Raw genomic sequence first — 24,018 nt, forward strand, 5'->3', positions numbered from 1 at the left:
CCTATGTGTTATTTGTATTTATACAACTTCAGGACTGATTATTTAGTATTGGATAACCAATTTGGTGTGCTCTTCCCTGGGGAAGACTATTTCTCCCACTCTCCATATTCCTTAGTTGCCTGGAGACTTTTTTGTGTATGTGTGTTGCGGGAGGTGGTGTTGAGAGAGGGTCATTTTACATAGCCCTGGCTTTCCTAGAACTCACTGTGTAGACCAGACTGGTCATTGTGACCAGACTCAGTGAGGTCTGCCTGCCTTTGCCTCCCAAGTGCTGTGCTACCGCACCTGATCCCTTTAGTTCTTTGTTTTTATGAGGGGTGAGGACTGTGCTTACCTATAGGCACAAGGATAAATATTTAGACTGTAGTTCTAGATCAGGCTGGTTTATTAACCAGGTGTAGGTTCCTTCAAGATCCATGACTTAACTAGCCCTGGATAGTTGTCCGGTTTTCCATTATCAGGGATGATTTTCCTCTTGTTATGTAGGTCTTAAGTCTAATGAGAGAGTCCATACCACCAAGGTATGAGTGCTCTTGCTGCATCCTTAGAGTTATCTGCCATTCTGGTAGCTTATGTGGTCTTGATGTAATCAAGCAATAGTAGGCATAGGGTGCATGAGAATGTGACTTGGATTGTACTACAGTAAATGTTTCCTTAATAAGTAGGAAGAGCTCTGTGCTCTTTCACTGCTGACAAGATTGTTATTGACTCAAAGTTTTGCAGTTTGAGATACATATAGTTTCGCCTCATTGCTCTCTGCTGGTGGTACAGTGCATCAGAGCAGGTTGTTGGGGGTCCCATCATCCTATGGGAGACAACAAGCAGACAGAGAACGGAGGACTGGTGTTACATTTTTTTTCTTCAAACCGTGGTCCGACTACCTGACTTCCTTTTAGAAAACCCTACCTATCTGAGGGTCCCACTGTTTCCTAACAACCTTAGAAGTTGTCAATAAAACTTTTGGAAATATGTAAGGCCCAAATCATAACAAGTATTCTTTAAAATTATTACAACAAGTAACAATATATAACAGTAAATATACAAACCAGTGACGTTAAACTGGCTTATATAGTGTTTATAACTGACAGAACAGGTTTGTTTACACCAGTATCACCACATATACATGAATAAATGTATTGTACTTTTAAATACTGGAGCCTACTGCAGCATTTGAGAGTAGGTTTCAACTGCAGTGTTGTAGATAGCCATTGCTTGTGTGGTTAATAGTTGAATGAAGCATTTTGTGGTGCTGAATAGATGTAGTAACAGTAGGGATTTTTTTTCTTGTTCCTGATGTAGAAGGAAAGCTTTGAACTTTTAGTTGTTGAACATGATGTTAGTTGTAAATTTATATTAGGTCTTTATTATGTGGAGAAATAGAGCTATCCTTAATCTGTGTGACTTTTTAAAAAGTTACTAAAAGATGTTAATTTTTTGTATTTGAAAGATTTTCCTTCCATATTCTACTAATGAAGCATGCACAGATTCCTGAATAATGAATTATTAACAAATAAGGAATAAATTTGTTTTGCATTGTATACCTAGTATAGAAGATAACAATTTAAATTTTAAAATCTTTCAGAGAGGCAGGAAGAGAAGAAAAAAATGAGCTCTTAAAAATTTTTAAACATATATTTATAATTACAAAAAAGTGACTCTCATGAGAATAACTTTTTGATACCCTATGTCTCTGTCATATATTGCACATTTGGAAGCTGCTTGATTGCACTTCCTGCCTAATACTATCTCCCTTCCCAGGCCTTCAATGGTGTTGAAGATTAAATAGTCGTAGTTACCTTCCTCTTATGATCTAGCCATGCCACTTCCAGTGCAAGATTTAGACTCTTTAGGATAGAATGTTTATTAAAACATTTTTAGCACATATTTCTTACTTAATATTGTTTATGCTGGTTGTAATTCTAATTTTATATTTGATATCTGTTCCTAGTATATATAGTTTTCTATTAGGTTTGGAACTCTCTTATTTAGACAAAAGGGGGAGGTGATAGGGAACCTCCTTCAACCAATGACCTTTAAGAGGCTGGACCAGGTTGGGGTGTGACCTTTTGGGTATCCAGAGAAAACACATGGCCCACCCAGCTCACTCTGCTTTCTCTCTCGTGCGCTCTCTCTCTTTCTCTCTCTCTCTCCCTCCCTCCCTCCCTCTCTCTCTCTCTCTCCCTCCCTCCCTTCCTCCCTTCCTCCCTCCCTCCCTCCCTCCATCCTTCTCTCTCTTCCTCCCTCTGTCTCTCTCTGTCTCTGTCTCTGTCTCTCTCTCTCTCTCCCTCCCTCCCTCCTGGTGGGTGGGTGGAGCACAGACACTAAACTGAATGCTGGGAAAAAGAAGATGGAGTCAGGGAGACGCCATGTAGCTGCCAGAGGGGAAAGACGAGTTGCCAGGTGGAACCTTACCTGTAGGCCACGAACATTGTAGTAAATTATAAAATAATGGAAATGGGTTAATTTTAGATGTAAGAGCTAGCCAGTAAGAAGCTAGAGTTGATAGACCAAGCATTGATTTAATTAATACAGTTTTTGTGTGTTTATTTCGGGGCTGAGCAACCAGGAACAAACAAGCGGCCTCCTACAACACTGGTCTGCATGTATGGCTCCAGGCCAGAAGAGGGTGCCAGACCTTACTGTAGATGGTTGTGAGCCACCATGTGGTTACTGGGAATTGAACTCAGGACCGTGGACGAACAGCCAGTGTTCTTAACCGCTGAGCCATCTCTCCAGCCCGTAGAGTTTCTTGTGAGATACAAATATCTTTTTAGGTTAGAGCTGTGAACTTGGTTTTACATGTTTAGGCCGTAAGCATGATTCATGGGTATTTTAAATATTCTGTCTTTATAAAAGAAATATTGACTATGTAGATAACCATTACAGCAAAGTTCCTTAATGTTGTTGGAACTTTTGACTCTGGACTGGTTATCTTAAATCTTAAATCACAGCAAAGCAGAAGTTACTATCATCTAAATAAAATCATTGTGAAAGGGATGTTTGTCATTTTGATGACTTTGGGGTTTCTTTCCTTTGTCCCTTTAATTTTCCCTGTCTTTCTTTTCTGCTTCAGACTAGATAATACTCATACTTTGAAGGTAAACCTCTTTGGGAATGTCTTGAAAAAGTAAGGAAGTTTGCCATGTACATATCTGAAGTAAGTGCACCAGAAAGAGAAAATAGCTAGTGTACTAACATTTATAATGTTCTAGTGTCCTTAGCATGTGTGATAAACTCAGGGACAGCATAGTAAAAACAGAGTAATAAGCTAATGGATTATATTAGAAATAAAAGCAGAGGTTGGGATTTGTATAAGCTGATAATGTAGGCCTTGTGGGCATTTGTATGAACTTTCATATTTAGGTTTATGAATGTGTATGAAGAGTTTGTGACTACATGGGTGGAAAAGCAACCAATTCAAACGCAGTTTTAGTTTGTGGAGATAATAGTGGTAGAGATGAGTGTAGCAGACTATGGATATCCTTGAAGGTAGAATCAGTGTTTGGTGATGGATTGCGTTGCATGTGAGAAGAGAGTTGCAAATGACCTCGTTGATTTTATCTTGCAACTGGAAAGACAAATTTGCAGCCAGCTGAGATGGAGGAATTGGTAGGCACTGCAATTGCAATTTCAAGGGGCAACTCAGGAATAGTTTTCAATTAAATTACTAAATACCAGATTTCCTTGTAACATTTTCAAACATCCTTTTGTTTTGGTTGATCCTCCTGCCTCCAAGATACTCTTTTATCTTATTGCCCCTCCTTTCCCCTGCTTGTATTCTATTGCCCACAGTATTCCCCCTTCCACATTAATAATCTATATTCTGTTGTCTCCTCCCCTTCCCAGGCAAGGGCCCCTTTTTAGTTTCTTGCCCAATGGTCATATTTACTTCCTCCTACATGCACAGGTTTTACAACTAGAACCTAGGACTTGGCAGGTTGTAGCTGCTCACACTAATTGAATATGCTGAAGAGAAGGAAGCAAGAGGCTCACTAGTTAGAGGCCAGCCTGGCCCATTTTTGACTGGATAGAGACTTATCTCTTTTAAGAGCATTGGATGCTCTTCCAGAGGACCTGGGTCAGTGCTCACAACTGCTTTAACAACTGTTCTCAGGAAATCTGATGCTCTCCTTTGGTCTCTAGACACTAGGTATGCATGTGGTGTACATATACACATACAGGGGAAAGACACACCCACACACGTAAAATAAAAATTAAATTCAAATATGCAAGAGAACAGATGGTGCTTGTCCTTTCGAGCCTGAGTTACATCACTTAATGCTTTCTAGTTCTTTCCATTTCCTATAGATTTCCTAACTTCATTTTTTTCTGTGTGTATATGTGTGGCTGAATAAAATATCTTTGGTTTATATTCTATGTTGTCATTATCCATTCATTCATTTGCTGGTGGACATCTGGGCTGATTCTGTTTCCTTTCTGTTGTTATCAGTGATAAATATGGATTTACAAGTATCTCTGAGTATGATATAGCCCTTTAGGTATATGCCGTGGAGTGTATAGCTAGTTGTATGGTAGTTCTGTTTTCAGTGTTTGGAGAAGCCTCCACACTGATTCCTGTGGTGACTGTATCAGTGAATAAAGTTATTATTCCTTTTTCCCCATACCCTCCCCACATTTATCTTTCTTGACTGTAGTCATTCCGACTGGAATGAGGTAGATCTCAAAGTAGTTGTAATGTATGTTTCTTTGATGGCCATACATGTTTTCTATGAGAAGTGTTCAGCTCATTGACTAATTACCTTTCTGATTGCAGGTTTGTATATATGTGTGTATGTATTTAATTTTTGCAATTCTTTATATATTCTAGATATTAAAAACTTGTCTGAAATATAGCTGACAAAGATTTCCCCCCATTTTCTAGGTTATCTCAGTAACTTGGACTTTTTGTTTAATTGCTTGCTTGCTTTCTTGTTTGAGATACCAACATCTCACATAGTTATTTGTAAGAGTTTAGAGTTAAATCATAAAAACAGTTCTAGAGGAATACATTTGAAAGTTGTCACCATATGGGTGATATGTCAGGACAAAGATTAGGTGCATTCACTAAGGTCATAACTTTAAAGGAAAAGCCCAAAGAATGAGACCTGATTGTACCTTAGAACCTTAAAATATCTGCAAGAGTAAGAAAAAGGACAATAGATAAAAAAAGAACTTTACTAGAGTAGGAAGTACCAGTATGATAAAATCATTTTCTTTACTACATTGATGTGTGCGCATGCCTGACTGTGTGCATGTGCGAGTGAGTGTGTGTGTTCCAGCCTGGTTGCTTACCTGTCTTATCTTGTCTGTCTTTGTACATGTGTGATCATGTGGAAGTCGTAGGTTGAAGTCAGGTATCTTTCTCAGCAGCTCACCACCTTACTTCTTTGAGACAAGGCCCTTAAGTGAACCTGGAACTGACTGATTTGGCTAAAATAACTATATATCATACCCTTGGCTGCTTTCTTCCCCCACCTTCCCAGAGCTGGGATTACAGACATGTGGTTCCATGCCCAGCTTTTCTGCACAAGTGCTGGAGATCCAGATTCACACAACCTCATTCTAGTACTGCAAGCACTTTACTGACTGAGCCATCTCTCCAGACCACTTACCAAATTTAAATTTTGATAAAGTTCTAGTATTTGTAGTTCATGTCTTCCACTTTGTATTTGGAACATGTTTGCTGAATAATAAATATATTTTTGAATTTGAGGTACTTGAACAAAGCCTAATTTTTAAAAAAGTGTTAATATAACATTCAGACAAGGATAAGAATTATAAAGTTTTGAAGGCTAAAAGATCTCTTACATTATACAGTTTGGTAGAATTTAGCACATTTTAAATTTTATTCCACCATTACCAGTACCTATATAGAATATTTTCATTAGTCTATAAAGAATTCCTGTCTCTTTCCTAGCATCTTCCAAGTTCTCCTGTTGTGTGTCTTTTTCCTATGGAGATGTGGGTAAACATTTTTTTTTTTCTCACCTCAGATAGTGTACCCAAGACAGACCAAAGAAATTATTCCAAGGTCTAGTGTTCTAAGCCAGTGAGTTTACTGGGATTGCTTACCCAGAAGGACAGCTCTATCACCAAAAAGCTGGTGACAGCTCATCATGATTTGTCTGCTGAGCTTGTAGGGAAGCTCCACTGGAGTCTCTTCTTTCCTAGATTGTTTACTATTTATATAATCTTGGGGAGAGGTTGTGACTCTTCTGAAGTTAGATGAGCCTTCTAAATCTGTGAACCTCAATTTTAAGTTTCAATTTGGAGGAAGTAGCTGCACAATACCAGATAACCTCTTATCTGCTTTGTTTCTGCAAAGATTTGTTTATTCTTGGTTTTTCAAATAAATAAAACTTTATGACCTTTTATGTCCAGCTTCCTTCTCTTAGCATATTTTCAGTACTCATCCTTGTACCATATATTGATATTCTATAGTGTGAACATACTATATTATGTTCATTATGCTTATACATTCATTTATTATTGATGGACATCTGGGCTCTTCTACATAGTATGAGTATTCATGTATAACATTTAATTTGAACATATATTTTACATGCTCATATATATATACATACACACACACACACACACACACACACACACACACCTAGTAGTGGAACTTCTGGGTCATTTATAATACTGTATGTAACATTTTGAGGAACAACCACGTTTTCTATAGTTGGCTATGTGCTCTTATCAGCAATATATATTCTCAGCATCCATATTGGAATTTGTTACTTTCATGTGCTACCTTTAGTCAGGTCTCATAAGACAGATTCCTCTTCCTAGTTCCTCGGACTTCCTTTTCTTCCCGATAATTTTTTATTATACTGGCATTTCTTTAAAGTTCTCTCAATGTGAGTTTTTTTTCCTTTGATGCTTCCCATCATTAAATTCAAGTTGTATGCCTTTGCATTCTTTTCTCAATTGCCACATGATGAGACGAACTGGTAACTGCTAATAAGTCCAAAACATGTCATTTAGGAGGTGCTCATCACATTCAGTTATTCTTCGTTATTCTATAAAGTATCTTGTAGGGGAATCTCTTTCACTGTACTATATTTTTACCTACTAATTTTGGCATCTCTTGGTGATTTTTTTCTTTGATGATGCTGGGGATTAAACCCAGGACAACCTTACATATGTTAAGCACACATCCTATCACACCCAATTCATTGGTGAGTTTTGACCAAAATAGTATGCTAGTTGTGTTTGCATCATTCATTTTATCATGTAGAACTCCACACTTGGTGTTACAGTAAGTTTGTTGTTTGTTTTGTTTTGTTTTGTTTTTTACGTAGGATCTTGTGATAAAATTGATATGGTCTTAAATAACCCTAAAGTGACAACCCTGTTGGATCATTATGATAATGAAGGAGACTATATAAAATTCATTCTTTTCAAAAGTTCCTAATTAGTTTCCATTTAGAACAGAATAATGCAAGTAATTAAAATTGATCTGTGGTTTGCTGCCAATCACCAATTATTTCTTCCTATATTTTTGGTATGATAAATTAATGAAACTAAAATTTGACATCACAGTAATTTAAAGGTATATTACAAATATACAGGTATATAACAGATTGGAAATTTTTTTTTAAAAAAAATCCTTTACTTCACTGGTCTGAAGAACATGTAGAAACCAAAATGCCCAGTAGGTCTCTTGAAACATGATAGTGCACAGAAATCACTGTGGCCCTTAAGTAGTTACATTGTAAGTGTGTCACTGGATTATGTGAAGTAAGAAGGTTCGAAGAAGAGGGAAGTGAAAACATGGGACGATATGGGAAAACGTTTATATTAGAGGTGGACAGCACTACTGCCTTAGGGTACATTTTAGGGTATATTTTCCATCCTTTCCTCCTGCAGGTTTGTTTGCAGCTCTGTTTCTTTTGTACACATAGGGGACCAGCCCAATCTGGAACCCTCCATTTTAAAAGCTGTTTTCTTTTTCCTGAGGAAAAAAATAAAATGTTAAATGTTTTGCCTTTTGTACCTTTTATCCTTAACTAGTTCATAGGAAAGGTACTGATTTCCAGAAGTGCTAAGAAAAGGCAGAAAAACTAATCAAAGTATTTAGCAGCTATAGGGAGGCAAATGAAAGAAAATTAAAAGGGAAATAGACAAATTGTGGTGAAAGTGGCCTGATTTGCATTGATGTGTCCATTTCCTGAGTTCTTGGTTAGTTGGTAATTAGTTTCTGAATCTCCACAATGTCTTTATTATTATTATTTTGGCCTTTGTAATACCCTTCTTCCCCAAGACTTACATATCTGTAATATATCCTATTAATTTGGTTGTTTGTTTTCTAGGAATCCAAGAATTTCCAGAAAATATTAAAAATTGTAAAGTTTTGACAGTTGTGGAGGCCAGTGTAAACCCTATTTCTAAGTAAGTCTTTCAGTTAAATTATAAACTGCTTTCCTGACTCTAAACAATTGCAGAGCAGTAGTAGAATGTAGTTTGTTTCTTTAGACACTTGAAGAAAAATTGGATCAATCTTAGTTATACAGAGAGTCAGGGTTTTGTTTGTTTCTTTGGTGCAGGTGCGTGTGTGTGTGTGTATTTACCTGATTGTATGTCTGTGTACCATATGTGCTTCCCCCCCCCCCCCCCGTGTGTGTGTGTGTGTGTGAGAGAGAGAGAGAGAGAGAGAGAATATGAGTATATGCAAAAGTGTTTTGCCTGCATGGTCTATGTACCATGTATGTGCCTGGTATCTGAGGAGGCCAGAAGAGGGCTCTCAATCCCCTGGAACTGAAGTAACATAGTTTTGAGCCATCTTTGTGTTCTGGGAATCAAAACTGTCTTCTCTGGAAGAGTAGCCAGTGTTCTTAAACTCTTAAGTTGTCTATCCAGCCTCATGGAGATTCAGTTTTAGACACCTAATAATCTTTCTAACCCGTATACTACAGGTATAAATTTGAGATCCAAAAGAAAGAATGTGAGTGTTCTAGGTCTTACAATCAAAGTAAAAAGTGGACTAATATATGCATATATCATGCAATGAGGTGGAGCACTTTCAAAACAAACTAAAAGAAAACTGAAGAAAAATACAAGTGATTGGTTACAACATGTACCTGAGGTTATGTGTTCTTTTATGATAGTAAAGTCTGTAAACAGTTTTCTTTGTACCAGAGCTGTTCAATTTTGCAAAATTGTAATGTTAGTGATGCTAAAGGTAAATAGAATGAAGCACAGCTTAATCTAACCATGTTGAAAGTAAACCAGAATACTCATTCCATGTAGTTTCACCAAAAATAGAGCTGCCTTACTTGGTATTGAAGATGGTGGAATGTTGTGAGTAAGGGAAAAATAAACAGGTCAGAGTCTGATACGTCTTGCAACATGGATTTTATGCTTGTCACAATCCAGTACAAATATTTAAAGATGAAATAGATACTCATTTGAAAATATTTTTTCTAACATCAAGTTGTACATCAGTAACTTGTTTATGAGCATATGTAATAGAAGTATAAAGAACATGTATTCTTATCTGGCCTTAATCTGTCATTCATTGCTTCAGTTTCTCCTATGCTCATTATAAAGTTCTACAGCCTTAATAATTCATAGGCCAAAACTTGAAACTGAAAATAATATAAACCTAGTGGTTCTTAACGGTTGGCTCTTTAATACTAGGAAACATATGGCATCCTTGGAGATTGTGGTTTTCACAGTGGGCATGTGATTGTGTGCGTGTGTGTGTGTGTGTACTGATGCTACTGGCTTCTAACTGTAGCATCAAGGTTTATAGCTTTACATCCTACAGGACCAATTCTCAAAACAAAGAATTATTCATCTTGCTACATTATTAGTACTTAGAAATTCTTTATATAGTTCTTTTAGTTTATGCTGGATGAGATAGATTTGAAAGGTACCTGATGATTCATAGTTATGTTCTTCATTCTGTGTTTTTAGCTCATTCTAAATGTACTATTTTGTGCACATTTTATGATACTAAAACGAATTTTATCTTCCTTTGTAAAAAAACATGCAGTTACTAGTTTTACAACAGATAAGTTGTTAGAAAAAGAAAGCTTAATGTAAAGAGCACTAAAAAAAGCGAAGAAGTAACTATCTTTATTATACCAATTCTGAGTGAAGTTTTTGGCAAGAAACTGACATTTTAAATATGCACTTAATTTAATTCTTTTACATTTTACATAGGCTTCCTGATGGGTTTTCTCAACTGCTAAACCTGACCCAATTATATCTGAATGATGCTTTCCTCGAATTCTTACCAGCTAATTTTGGCAGGTAAATTACATTCTAAAGACATTTATTTATATTGTTAGCTTCTGTAAAATTCACACGACTGCAAAGTACTTTACTAACACTCATTTCATAAACCTTTCGTGATTATTTCCAAGTGTTGCAATTCTTGTAGTTCCTTTGAATTATTTCCACTTGGGTTTACTATCCCAAATAAATAGTAAATACAAATTTAAAGAGAATAAATGTTCTTAAAACTGGCAAAAACAGATGTTTTTAATGGGAGTAATGTCTCTATATTTGAGATACTGAATGCTGTGTTAGCATTTATGAAACTCTAAAGTGACATAACAGTTTAGCAGTTTTCCCTTTAGAAATCAAACTTTTTAAGAAAGGGGAATCTATTTCTGAGGTCTCTTTCATCTTTCTTATCTACCCTCAACTGTTGAGTGTTTTTCCTTTATGGTCCTTAATGTTCTCTTATTCATATAGATATGTATTATTGTCCTATAATCCTGGAGTGGTAAGTAGTTTTTTAGGTATTTTCAGTAAAAGACAGAATTTTTTTCAGAATTGAAAAATTAGGGATAACCACTTTGTTCCTTTGAAAATGTATTAAAGTGGCTTACCTAGTGCCAGTGAGAAGGCTCAGCAGGTAAAGGCACTTGCTATGCAAGCCCTGTATCCTGAGCTGGACCCCTGGCACCTATATAAAGGTGGAAAGAAGGAACTGACTGCATAGAGGTTTTCTTTGACCTTTGAAAGTGTGCTGTGGCACGTGAACACACACACACAAACACAGAATGCACATACAGTAATCAAAAGCAAAAATGTTTTTTTTAAATTGTGCTTTTTTTTCTTTCTTGATTTTGAGGAGCAGTCTGTTTTGTTTTAATCAAGATCTTACTGTATAACCCCAACTGCCCTAGAACTTTCTATGTAGATCATGCTGGCCTTGAACTCATAGAGATCCAGCTTCTGCCTCTAGAGTGCTGGAATTAAAGGCTGCACCTCTATGCGTAGCTCTATTAAAATTATTTTTCTTCTTTCACATTTAACATTACATGTAGTAATTTGTAGTTGATGCTGCTTTACTTTAGAATATGACAAATGTTAATGCAGTTCCTTATATTTGATTCTTTTGTCTTGCTTTATTCTTTGTTTTACAGATTAACTAAACTCCAGATACTAGAACTTAGAGAAAATCAGTTGAAAATGTTGCCTAAGTAAGTCAGTATGCTGCTCTTTTAAAATCCAATTAGAGTTTTTAATCCTTAGGTCATAAAACTAATTTTACTTAAAATATGAACATACATTGTTTTGAAAGACATGTTTTAATATAATTCTTGGTATTAAATATAAAAATATATGAATTTGTTGGTTTTAAGTATGGTAGTATGGTAATACTGATTTCATTCTTCTTTGAGCCACAATCTTATTTATATGTGACACAGCAGTGAAAATATCGAGTAAGGAAATCTGAATCTCTAACAGAGAGATTCTGTTTGAGAGCTCATACTTATACATCATTCAGAGTGGTTTGTGAGATCTTCATGTGACGTTTTGTAACTACAGAACTTTATTGTATGGTTATATAGTCTGTTGTAAATCTAGAAATGAACGATTGGTTCTCTAATTTAAGCTGACACCAAGAAGAAAGGGCTTCATAAGAGCAAATAGTAATATAAGAGTATTTAAAAGACCGAACTTCCGATTCAAAATAGACTGTAGCTGTTGGCCAGTTACTGAATAGAGAACCTTGAATGCATTGCTGTATAGTTTAGTAGTTAGTCTATGGTTAAATATATTATACAGTTTATATTTAGAAATAAAACTTCAGTGGAATACATCCACAGTTATTAAATTTTCTCTGGTTGCCTTTTCTTTTCCTTTTTTAGAAATTTTAATGTATCTTTATTTCTATTAGACCCTTCTCTGGTTAACATGTGTGCATCATGCATACATACCCCTACCCCCACATGATTATATGTCTTTGAGGACAGAGACCATATTTAATTTTTATTACAAGTGACTATGCCAGGGCTGGAGAGATGGCTCAGCAGTGAAGAACACTGGCTACTCTTCCAGAGGTCCTGAGTTCAATTCCCAGCACCCCACATGTTGGCTCACAGCCATCTTGTAATGAGATCTGGTGCCCTCTTCTGACTTGGAGGCATACATGCAGGAAGAACACTGTGTATATAATAAATAAATAAATCTTAATAAATCTTAAAGTGACTGTGCTAAGCCTAGTGGTTGGTTTTATTATGTGAATAAAGTTTGTGGTATGCAAATGAATGTAAATTAGAGAATAATTTATATTATGATTTTTATGGGATATATTACTGATTTGGTCCTGGCCTAGTTCAAAGTTTTTCTGGGTAAGAAGAAACGTGAAAAAGCTAGATAAAAATTGTAATAGCTAATGACAAAAGCTAGCTGTCTGTCACTGTGACAAAATGCCTGATAAAAACTTTTACTTTATTCAAATATTTTATCACAGTAATGAGAAAAGTAACTAATATAGACACTTCCTACCCAAACACTTTGACAGAAAGCAGTTGTGCAGTTTCCACTTACTGTTCATATTCTCTCTCTCTCTCTCTCTCTCTCTCTCTCTCTCTCTCTCTCTCCTCTCCTCTCCTCTCTCCATCTCTCATCTCTCTCCTCTCTCTCACATTCTGTGTGATGTGCACGCATGCGCACATTCTTGTGTTCTTTATGCCATTGATTGTGGGATCAGAGGACAGCTTACTAGAGGCTGTTCTTTTCTTCCACCATGTGGGCTATGCGAGTCAATCTCAAGTCATCAGGCTTCGTGGCAAGTGTCTACCTGCTGAGGCAATCTTGTTTCTGTGATACAACTTTTAGGGTTTATTTTAGTCTTAATGTTGTTGATCCCTTTTTGGCTTTTGGGGAGAAGCAACACGCTTTGTGAGGAGTGCAAGGTGCTCACCTTGTGACATTTTAGAATTAAAGAGAAAAACCATGAATGGAACAGAAGGGTCCTTATGGCCTCTTCTTTACTCCCCACCCAGTCTGACTTCCACTAAACCCCTTTCTAAAGCATACTTCTGAGTATACTACATGCTAGGGACCAAGCCTACATCATATAGGCCTATAGGGAACATAGAAGATGCAATCTGTAGCCTGTGGACTATCTGATACCTGATGGACCATTTGAATTTTAACTCTTTAGAGATTCAGTCACGTTGTATAAATGAATTTGTAAATATATTTTTCTTTTTTTATTTTGAAGCTATATGATTAAAATGTTTGTAACTTTATAAGATATAAATAGTTTTTTTGGTTTTTTTTTTTTTTTTTTTTTTTTTTTTTTTTGGTTTTTCGAGACAGGGTTTCTCTGTAGCTTTGGAGCCTGTCCTGGAACTAGCTCTTGTAGACCAGGCTGGTCTCGAACTCACAGAGATCCGCCTGCCTCTGCCTCCCGAGTGCTGGGATTAAAGGCGTGCGCCACCGCCGCCCGGCTAAATAGTTTTACTATTAAAATATTCATGTACATTTAGATTATATAACCAGACTTTAAATTTAAAAAAGTGTTGGATGTAGTGGCACATGCCTTTAATCTCAGTGCCCAGTAGTAGAGGCAGGCCATCTCTGTGAGTTTGAGGTCAACCTGGTCTACAGAGTATCAGGACAGTCAGGGCCACACAGAGAAACCCTGAAAAAGAAAGGAAAAAGCCATGTGTGCAGAGTGAGAGGAGCCAGTCCTCCTTTGGCAGCTGGGCCCTGGGAGTAGAACTCAGGTTGTCAGACTTGGCTGCAAGTGTCCTCACCCACTGAGTCTTCCTGCAGACTCAACTTTTTGTGATGAAAACTTGTTTTACATATACACTTAAGTGAAACTTAATATTGCATAAAGGAATCTGAAGGGCACTGACAAATTTTGAAGGGCTTTCTTAATTTTCCCTTGAATTAGCAGACATGTTCTTATTCTAGTATGCATTTTTTTCTGTGGCTTCTGAAGTATACAAATAGATCCAAAGTTGCTAATAGCAACAGAATTAAGTGGAGATTACTTGCAGTGGGTTTCCTCCTTTTGTCACGTATCTAAATTCCTCACCGTTCTAGGACAGTGTCTGTAGTGGAGCTTTTCCAATGCTCTGCTTTTTGTTTTCGTACCCTGAAATGAAAGTAGTAGGTTTATTTTCTTCAAACAGCCCTCCTGTTTATTATGTATCCTGATGCTACAAGTAAATTTCCGTCACCCTGTCGGTTTGACAGTGTCAGAACAGGACTTGGTCTGTGTTCTTCGGGTGTCTCCTCCCAGCACCCATTTTTTCTCAGATCCCCACCTGCACAGTAGTTTGAAGATAGCAACTTGATAACAGAGCATGTGATTTTATAATATGATAAAGACCCTGGAATTTCTTTGTCTGATTTATGAAGGAAACTAGAACTTGTAAGCTTTATAGACAAAGGTCAACATGAGGGAATGAGGGAAATAGATTGAATCCCCTGGAACTGCGATGGTGGATGGCTGTGGGTTCTGGGAATTGACCCCAACTGTCTTGCGTGATGAATAAGTGCTTGTAACAACTGTGCCATCTCTACAACCCATATTGCTTTAATAAACTTAATATCTAATTCTGCTTTAATTCTTAACAAACCCTTACTTTGAATTGTATTGATTTGGCTTGAGAATGTGAGGAGCAATTTAACATTTGAAAATTGCCTTTTAGAGTTATAGTTGTCTTTAAGTTTTACAAATGTATAAGCAGCCCAGAAAAAAAAGTCTTCTTGAAATTATGGTGGTAATGATTATGCATCTGCCAAATAGTCTAATTATGATATCTTATTCTATGAAAAGCTGAAATTAAAGTGACGAATTGACAGCTTATCTTATGTAGAAATTAAAAAAACTTTTTTCTTTGGAAAATAGTATGTTGAAAAGTACACACATCATATAAGTATGTTTTAAACTATGAGATTTGAAAGTGTTATGTAATTCATGTTTTTATGTTGTTAATTCTTTGTTACTCCTTGTCAATAGAACCATGAATAGACTGACCCAGCTGGAAAGACTGGATCTGGGCAGTAATGAGTTCACAGAAGTGGTAAGCCCTCACCCGCCCTCACCCGTCGCACCAGTCTTTAGTCTTGCATTTGTTCAGGGGCACAACGCAGAATTAAAATGAGGAGAAATGCACATGCTTTTAAAGAAAATTCTTAACCTGAACTTTCCAGTCCATGAGAAAAGTTGACCCAAGGGAAATCTGGAAATGGGTAGACAAAATAGGAAATTGTTTTTAAGTTTACATTGAGGTCTGTTAGTTGAATTTGATCTTTGTGTTCTGAGTGAACTGTGGTACTGGATTTATAAGGAGTGGAGTAAGCATGTAGATTTGTATCTAAGTAAGTTCTCAGAAAGTAAGCCAGATGGGTTTAAAGAAGTATTCATTAACTGAACTCACTTTTAAAATTTTTGATTGCAAGTCTGTTGTTCAAAATTAGGGCATCTTTCAAATGATAACGTTAAAAATAAGAATTTTTGTTGTGGGTTTTGTGCATTTCAACTGTAATCAGTATGATACTGTGGTATTTGACCTTATAACCTTTTCTAAAGTACTTTTGCATATCCTTTTTGAAAAATTTATTGAAATTTTTAATTTTATATGTATGGGTGTTTTGCCTTCATGTGTGACTTGTCTACCATTTGCATGCCTGGTGCCTGAGGAGGTTGAAAGAGAGTGCTAGATCCCTTGAACTGGAATTACAGCCAGTTAGAGCCAGCATGTTCTGGAAATCAAAACTCAAGTCCACTGAAATAGCCGCCAGTACTCTTAACCACTGATCCATCTCTCCAGCCAACTTTTTCATATTCTAATTTAAGATGGTTTTTGATGGATTTCACTGTATTTGCAGAGTTTTACCTTATTGTGAAAAAGTACATGCTTTGCTTCCTAATTACCCTATATGACATTATCTTTTATTTTTTAATGTATTAATTTTAATATAAGCAGTGTGAATCTTGTTTTACTAGTTTTGTGTAATTTTTAATAATCCTATTAGCTTTCAAAAATCTTTTTTCTTACCCATTTGATCTGTATTAATATCACACATGGGGAAAAATAAAAGCCAGGTGGTGGCAGCGCACGCCTTTATCCTAGCACTCGGGAGGCAGAGGCAGGCTGATCTCTGTGAGTTCGTGCCCAGTCTGGTCTACAGAGCAAGTTCCAGGACAGACTCCAAAGCCTACAAAGAAATCCTGTCTTGAAAAACCAACCAACCAAACAAACAAACAAAAAAACCACACACACCACAACAAACTTAATAGTAGAAAGACAGGCTAGGTGATGTATGCTTGTAATCCCACCATTTGGGAGATGGAGTCAGAAGGATCAATGTAAAGTCATCCCCTGTTATGAAGGGCCTCCAGTATGTCTCCAAAACAAAGCACACCCATAAAACTTACTACTGGGTTTGCAATGATAAAGACTTACAAAGATAAAAGGAAGTTTCTCTTTATTCAAATTATGCTTATATGTCTTACCTATACTTATTAATAATAGATCTGAATGTGTGACTTGCTGTGGTGAGTAGATATGTAGTACCCTTTGCCTTTGTGTACTTATTGATTGCCATGACTCTTTAGACTGAAAGAAGTAACAACTTCAAGGAGACATTCAAACCTTTAGCTCCAATGGCCAGTGCCCAAAAGCAGGTTTACCTGAATACCAAGGTTCACAGAAATATAAGGGGGTTAGTGAGTGCACCAATATAATTTCCACTATACAGTTTCCTACTAGTTCACATAATAATATACTCTTGTTATGTTCCTCTTTCAATCAAAGGACCGGTTTGTGGTTCCCAGCACCCACATTGGGCAGCTTACAGGCACCTGTAGCTGTAGCTCAGGGAGATCCTTTATGCACATATGCATGTGTCTGCTGGTGCACATACACACGCACACACATGCACATACACACACAGAGTAAATCATATGTTGCCTTTTTTTTACTTTTGAGCTTTTTTTCCTAAGATTTTCTAAAAGGCTATGTATATCTATTAATAATGAAGAAGAATACTTTTATTACACCACTTTTAAACAATGGGTCCTATTTTAGCTTTTTTTAATTAACTGTATAAATTCTTGACCCAATTGGGTAATCCAGAAATTTTACAAATCTTTCTACCTTTGTGGATGGTTTTCCCAGTGGTAACAATGGTGCTGTGCAGAAGCACACCCCTTGTGGTGCGTCCCTCTCCTCTCTCCTTTAGTGTTTTGATTAAGATTATTTTGGAATTCCTGGGCTTTTTCAGCCAGATGTAGATAGTCATGTAAATTACTGAATTCTTCTGATTCTGTCCAAACAGCCTAAGTACTTGAACAACTAGTGGATTGAAAGAGTTTTGGATGGATGGTAATAGACTGACTTTTATTCCAGGGGTATGTGAAAATTTCAGTAGCTTTCCATTTATTACTGTCTCTCTTTTTGAGTATTGAAATGCACATTTAAAGTTGTTTAGTCATTTAAATGGTGAATTTTTACTTATTTTTTTATTAAGCAAAAGTTTGAAAACAAATTGTACTTTTTAAAAATCATGCACACATCTGAAAACGTCCATAACAAATTGTATTAAAAAGTCTTTTACTACTGAGAACATATGCATTCTGTTAGTACCAGTCAGAGTTATACTAAATTCAGTCTTTCCAGGAAAGTTAAATTAAATGGTTTCTGTTTTATCACCTGAGAAATGGTATGCTTCCATATCTAGAGAAAGACATAAGAGAATTGCCATTTCATAGGAGGTGATCATATTTACCTAAGAAAACTATCATTCTGCTTGAATAAAATTATTTTACATCTCATTATTAAATATGTCTGGTGATTGAGAAAACATTCACATTCAATTATTATGGTATTATGCTTATTACTTAAATTTTAAAAATTATTTGATCCTGGCCATAGTGGTGTACGTTTTAATCCAGCAGCACTCAGGAGGCAGAACAGGCAGATCTGTAAATTCAAGGCCACCATGATCTTTTTTGGAACTTTCCAAAAAAGCCAGGGCTACACAGAGAAACAGTCTTAAAACAAACAAAAACAAAATTACTTGATATAATAATGGCATTCTCTGTCCTTTACCTCAGTTTATTGGTAGTTTGAGACAGCTGACATATTTGGATGTTTCTAAAAATAATATTGAAATGGTTGAAGAAGGAATTTCAACATGTGAGAACCTCCAAGACCTCCTCTTATCAAGTAACTCCCTTCAGCAGCTGCCTGAGACCATTGGTCTGTATTTCTTTTAAAACAATTTCTTTTAATTATTAAAGACTTCCTTTTTACTCAAATCTTTCATAGAAACTCAAAATCTTTCTATTAATGTTTTATTGTACCACCACTTACAACATATTACTTGAACTTTCCCTGATGTGCTCCATTGTACAGTTTACTACTTTACTGTTGTTACTATTTATATTTATTCTAAGGAAATTCTGTTTTATAACTTTAATAAATTCTTGACAAAGACGCTAGCCTACTCATTTTCTTGGATCCCTAGCCCTTATTTGGAAACTGTTTTCCATTACTATACTATTGATTGATTGATAGGTAAGAAAACAGGAGGCTTTTAAAAATCTATGATATATCTACAGTTCGTGCTCAATCTATTTTGAAGTTGTTTGTTTGATAAAGTATGAGGTAGATAGGTCACTTGGGATGAAAAGTCTCAATGCTTAAATCTTCAAGGTGATATAGAAAAACTAAATTATCATATTTCTCAGTTGAATTTCACCAGTGTTAAAGATATGACACATTTTACATTTTAGAATTCTAATCTAATAAGTACTTTTGATTTTTGAGTTGAAATACAGTTATTTACATACTATTTTGTTATGTAGTGACAATTCACACTGCTGTGTTTTTATTAATTTAACAGATTGTGATTAATTCTTTATGTCATGACTTTGTTTTTAGAACAAGGATATAGAAATGAACACTGGAGACAAAATGTCTGTCTTCTTAGAAAGCTTATATTTTACTTGGGAGTTGGGTAGTAAGTTAAACAGTACAATGGGGGCTGGAGAGATAGTCAGTAAAAGACTTGCCTGCCAAGTATAAGGACTTAAGTTTGATTCCAAACACTAACATTAAAAGCTGCCTTAGTGGTGTGTGCACTTCTTTCCCAGCATTGAGCAGGCAGAATCCTGGGGCTTCCTAGCCTGCCAGCCTAACCTAGTAAATGATCCCCAGGGTCCTAGTATGATAAAATGAGGATGGTTCCTTTGTAAGGACACCAAGGTTTACCTCGGGCTTTCACAAGCATGTTCATAAACCTGCACACGTACACACATGTAGACACATACACACACAGGTGAGGTGGGTGAAAATAGAAATATTGGGTGAGTAAGAGTGGGTGATGGTAGGGTGTAGTGTCTTTTGTAAGTAGGTTTTATTGGTAATGTCTTCTAAATGTTGTCAAATCTAATGTGTTTTGCATTGATTCATGAATTTGCTTTGTAATTTAAGCTGAAAATGATTTATTACTTCTTCTCAATAGGTTCATTGAAAAATGTCACAACTCTTAAAATAGATGAAAACCAGTTAATGTATCTACCAGACTCAATAGGAGGGTGAGTTGTGTGTGAATGTGGTAGACAAAGAAAGTGCTGTTATTGACTCAGCTTGTATCTCTGCATGCATTTTATTTACATAAAGAACATCAAAGCAGATTTCACAAACATTCAAAATAGTAATTTGCATAGTTTTGTTATTATATAATAGTAATAAAATATACTCATTTATTGTTGATAAAGTTTAGCTTTACCAAATTTCATTATTTGCTAATTTCATGTTGATGTGTTCTTAATATTGGGGTAAAGTGTAGATTTTAAAAACAATGTGTTTTTATTTATAATTATAGTCTCAGGTCTATAGAAGAACTGGGATTGCAGTTCAATGAAATTGAAGCTTTGCCATCATCATTGGACAGCTCACAAACATAAGAACAGTTGCTGCAGATCACAATTACTTACAACAGTTACCCCCAGAGGTACAGTATTTTACATTATGTCAGATTTTTTCTTCTTTTAAACATATTTAAGTATGTTTTATTTTCTTCTAGAACATGTTTATTATTCAATTTATAATCTGAATAATAACAGGCTAAGGCAACTTTGAAGCTGTTCCTAAACACTTTCCTTCTTAAAGGAAAGTTAATAATTTAAAGAGAGTAGTTAAGCTGGGTGGTGGTGGTGCATGCCTTAATCCCAGCACTGTGGGGATTAAGAGGCAGGCATATCTCTGAGTTGAGGTCAGCCTAGTCTCGAGAGTGAGTTTCAGGACAACCAGAACTACATAGAAACCTGTCTTGAAAAAAATCAAAGAGAGAGAGAGGGTGGGAGGAGAGAGAGGGGAGGGGCTGGGGATGGAGAGAGAGCAGGGTGAGGGATAGTGGAGGGAGAGGGAGAGAGAAGGGAGATAGAGGTTAAATTTACTACAAAAGTATACTTTTGTAAATGCAATAATTACTTTTCAACCACTTTCAGATATAGTTAAGATAATTTTGTTTATTGACCTATAGGCCAGGTTTGTGATCTCCAGTTTGTTTTTCTTTCAGATTGGAAACTGGAAAAGCATAACTGTGTTGTTTTCTCCATTCTAATAAACTAGAGACACTTCCAGAGGAAATGGGGTGATATGCAAAAATTAAAAGTCATTAAGTTAAGTGATAATAGGTTTGTAATCTTCTGTTGGCTTATAGAATACATTGACGTTAAAATTTGATATGAAATATACTATGCTAGCTGGTGTTTATTTCATTTTATATATATTTAAATTTTTTAATTGAAAAAAATAAGCAAACTATCTTATGTTACTTACTGTGATCGTCATGGTTTATTTTGAACCAACATAATTATACAACCTTTATTCTTTCATTATTATATAGCCTTTTAATTCCTATAATTCCAAATTCACCTTTGTACTGCTGCTGAACAAAGCCACTTTTAAAATCTAATCTTTGCTTATGTTTTTCTAAGGCAGAGATTCATTCATACAGCTTGGGCCACAAAAGCCAAATTACAGAGCAGATTGATTGCTCTAGATTCCCAGACTGGAGTAGTGATTGCTGGAGTGGAAAGACTAAGGTTGGTTAAAACAATAGTTGCAGAAAGTTATAGATGGAAGTTTCTGCCCCGCCCAATCTCACAGCCATTTAGTCGCAAAAAAACACACAGAGGCTTATATTACTTATAATGGGTTTGGCCTATTAGCTCAGGCTTATTATTAACTAGCTCTTATAGACTTAAATTAACCCATAAGTCTTGTCTATGTTTAGCCATGTGGCTTGGTAACTTTCTCAGCAAGACATTCTCATCTTGACTCCTCTACATCTGGATGGTGACTGACTCTCTGCCTTTCCTCTTCCCAGAATTCTCTTAGTCTGGTTGTCTCACCTATACTTCTTACCTGGCTATTGGCCAGTCAGCATTTTATTAAACCAGTATGAGTGACAGATCTTTATAGTATACAGGAACATCAATCCACAGCAGAATGTTTTTTATTTTGGGTAATACTTTACAAAATACAAACATAATCCTTTTGTAATAGTACAATAGATTTCTCTCTTATGTTGGAGAAATTTCAGGCTCACATAGTTTTGTAAAGTAGAACTTTAAGTACAGTATTCTGACTGACTTTCAAATGTCCTAACAGCTACAGTTTACTTAAGAAAAACCTCTGTCTCTGTAGTTAAGTTTGTTTCGTCTCATCATTTTTTTTTCCAAGTGAGAGTACCAACTGTTCAAACTCTATCTTCAAAGGTATGCACAGAAGTCCTAGTTAGGTTTAAGATAGCAAGGATAAAGTAAAAGTATTATTTTAAATAAAATCCTATTTTAATTTACTACTCTAATAAGTGTTTGTATCATTTATTTTAACATATTATCATCTTGAAATAGTAATAGCTCACTAAGATGTGGAGCAGCATAGTGTTGTTACAGCATTAGTTCTTTCTAAATCCAGAAACAACAACAGTTTTGTGAGTGAGTGAGTACTCAGGGTGGCCTTACCTTACTTTATGGCATTGACAGTTGTTATTTTTAACAGATTTATTTTAACATACAATAAAGATTGTATAATTATATTGGCTCAAAATGAACCATAACATTGACAGCATGATAAGTAGCATCAGATAAAGTTTGTTCATTCTTTCATTTAAAAGTATAGATGCTCATATTGGACAGGTTAATGTGCCTATCTTAAATAAATTGTCAGATAATCTGGAAAGTCTTATACTATGTTAGAGAGTGGCTTTTCGAGTCTTAGATTGTTGACAATCATCAGGAAATACAGCTGCCTTTGGGGCTGGTGCATATACTATTTTTGTTTTTGTTTTTGTTTTAATTTTCATTATTTGACTGGGTTATCCTTTTATCTGCTGAATTAAATCAGTTATAGAGAATTGTGTTTTTAAAATTAGATAATGCTTTTTGTCTTTTTCTCCTATATAAAAGTGTGTATTTGACTTTACTTTTTATGTTAACTGCATATGCCAGTATACAGCAATTGTTTAAGATGACTTATGTTTTCATTTTAATTATTTTTTGTGGTAGCTAGGAGGTAGGAAGATAGGGGTCCACGCTAGGTAAGCACTAGACCACTGAGCTACCTAATGTAATCTCTTAGTCATTTGAAATATTCTCATTTTAAGTATTAATCTTTGTCTTTCCAATCAGATTAAAGAATTTGCCTTTTTAGTTTTACAAAGCTACAACGTTGACTGCTATGTGGCTCTCAGATAAGCAGGTGAGTATTCTGAACTAGTATTTGGCTGGACTTCCAATTGTGTTTGTACTTATACCCTTTAATTTATATAGTGCCACGTAAGAGCAGTTATACCTTTGTTCACATGTAAAGATACATTTTTGTATATATGAAAGAAATATATTACCATATTTAGAACCAATGTTTAACACAGATAAAGATATATAAGTGATTTTGTTGTATTTTAGCAAGTTTTCAAATCTATAAAAGTATAGAGATTAGGAAATCAGACTCAGTTCTACCCTAACTTTTTATATGACTACTACCATTGTCACTTATTTTGAGTGCACATAAAAATCTGTTCTCAGAAATTTGTGAGCATAAGGGCATTCAGAGCGTTCTTTGCCCTATTCTTTGCCTCTCCTCAACCTTAAACCTCTCAGAAATGCCGTCCTGTTTGTTCTGAGAACAGCATAAGTGAATGCCCCATGCTCTCTATCTAGTACCCTACACCTTATCAACTTGTAATTGTGTCTGTTGTAATAGCCTGTTTTGTCAGATGTTTATTACTCTTACATACAGCAGACTTGAGAAGTTAGTGTACATACTTGTTTTGCTCTGTCTTCTGTTAGTGCTTTGATATAAAATATGTTAGTATTGATGAATGAGTGATTTTAGGTTTCAGAGGAAGAATACTAACAGGTGACATCTTGAGTTTTTTATAGCTAGAGAAATGAAGGAGTAATCTAAATTAAATGGAATTAAAGAGTAGTAGTAAGACAGTCAAGCTATGGGAAAAGCTCAGTAAACTAATTCTTTTCTCTGCCCAGATTACTCCATAAGTAGCAGTAGTTATAAATTTTAATGAAGTATAATTCATATGCCATTCATTTCACCCGTTTTAAAATATGCCAATTTTGATCTATGCAGTGGGATTGTTTAAAAGATAATAGCAGAATATTTTCAGGAAAATTGGTTTTTAAACAAATGTCCTAGATAATTTTGATACTGCCATTTAAAGGGGCTGCTTCTTTACACACTAAGAACGATTGGACCAAAAGTT

At 35.6% G+C, this 24,018-nt stretch overlaps 1 protein-coding gene across 1 annotated transcript in view; it reads left to right on the forward strand.

Moving 5' to 3' along the window:
- Nucleotides 1-24,018, forward strand: part of Erbin (erbb2 interacting protein) — an 81,716-nt gene that overhangs the window by 19,599 nt on the left and 38,099 nt on the right. The window contains 11 exon segments of the mRNA XM_042054680.1: nucleotides 8,322-8,400; nucleotides 10,177-10,266; nucleotides 11,391-11,447; nucleotides 15,236-15,299; nucleotides 16,838-16,944; nucleotides 17,581-17,632; nucleotides 18,338-18,482; nucleotides 19,750-19,822; nucleotides 20,113-20,168; nucleotides 20,171-20,241; nucleotides 21,234-21,337. Of these exon segments, the coding sequence (XP_041910614.1) occupies nucleotides 8,322-8,400; nucleotides 10,177-10,266; nucleotides 11,391-11,447; nucleotides 15,236-15,299; nucleotides 16,838-16,944; nucleotides 17,581-17,632; nucleotides 18,338-18,482; nucleotides 19,750-19,822; nucleotides 20,113-20,168; nucleotides 20,171-20,241; nucleotides 21,234-21,337 (898 nt within the window).

The sequence above is a fragment of the Arvicola amphibius genome, chromosome 3 (assembly GCF_903992535.2).
Source record: "Arvicola amphibius chromosome 3, mArvAmp1.2, whole genome shotgun sequence".
Taxonomy (NCBI): domain Eukaryota; kingdom Metazoa; phylum Chordata; class Mammalia; order Rodentia; family Cricetidae; genus Arvicola; species Arvicola amphibius.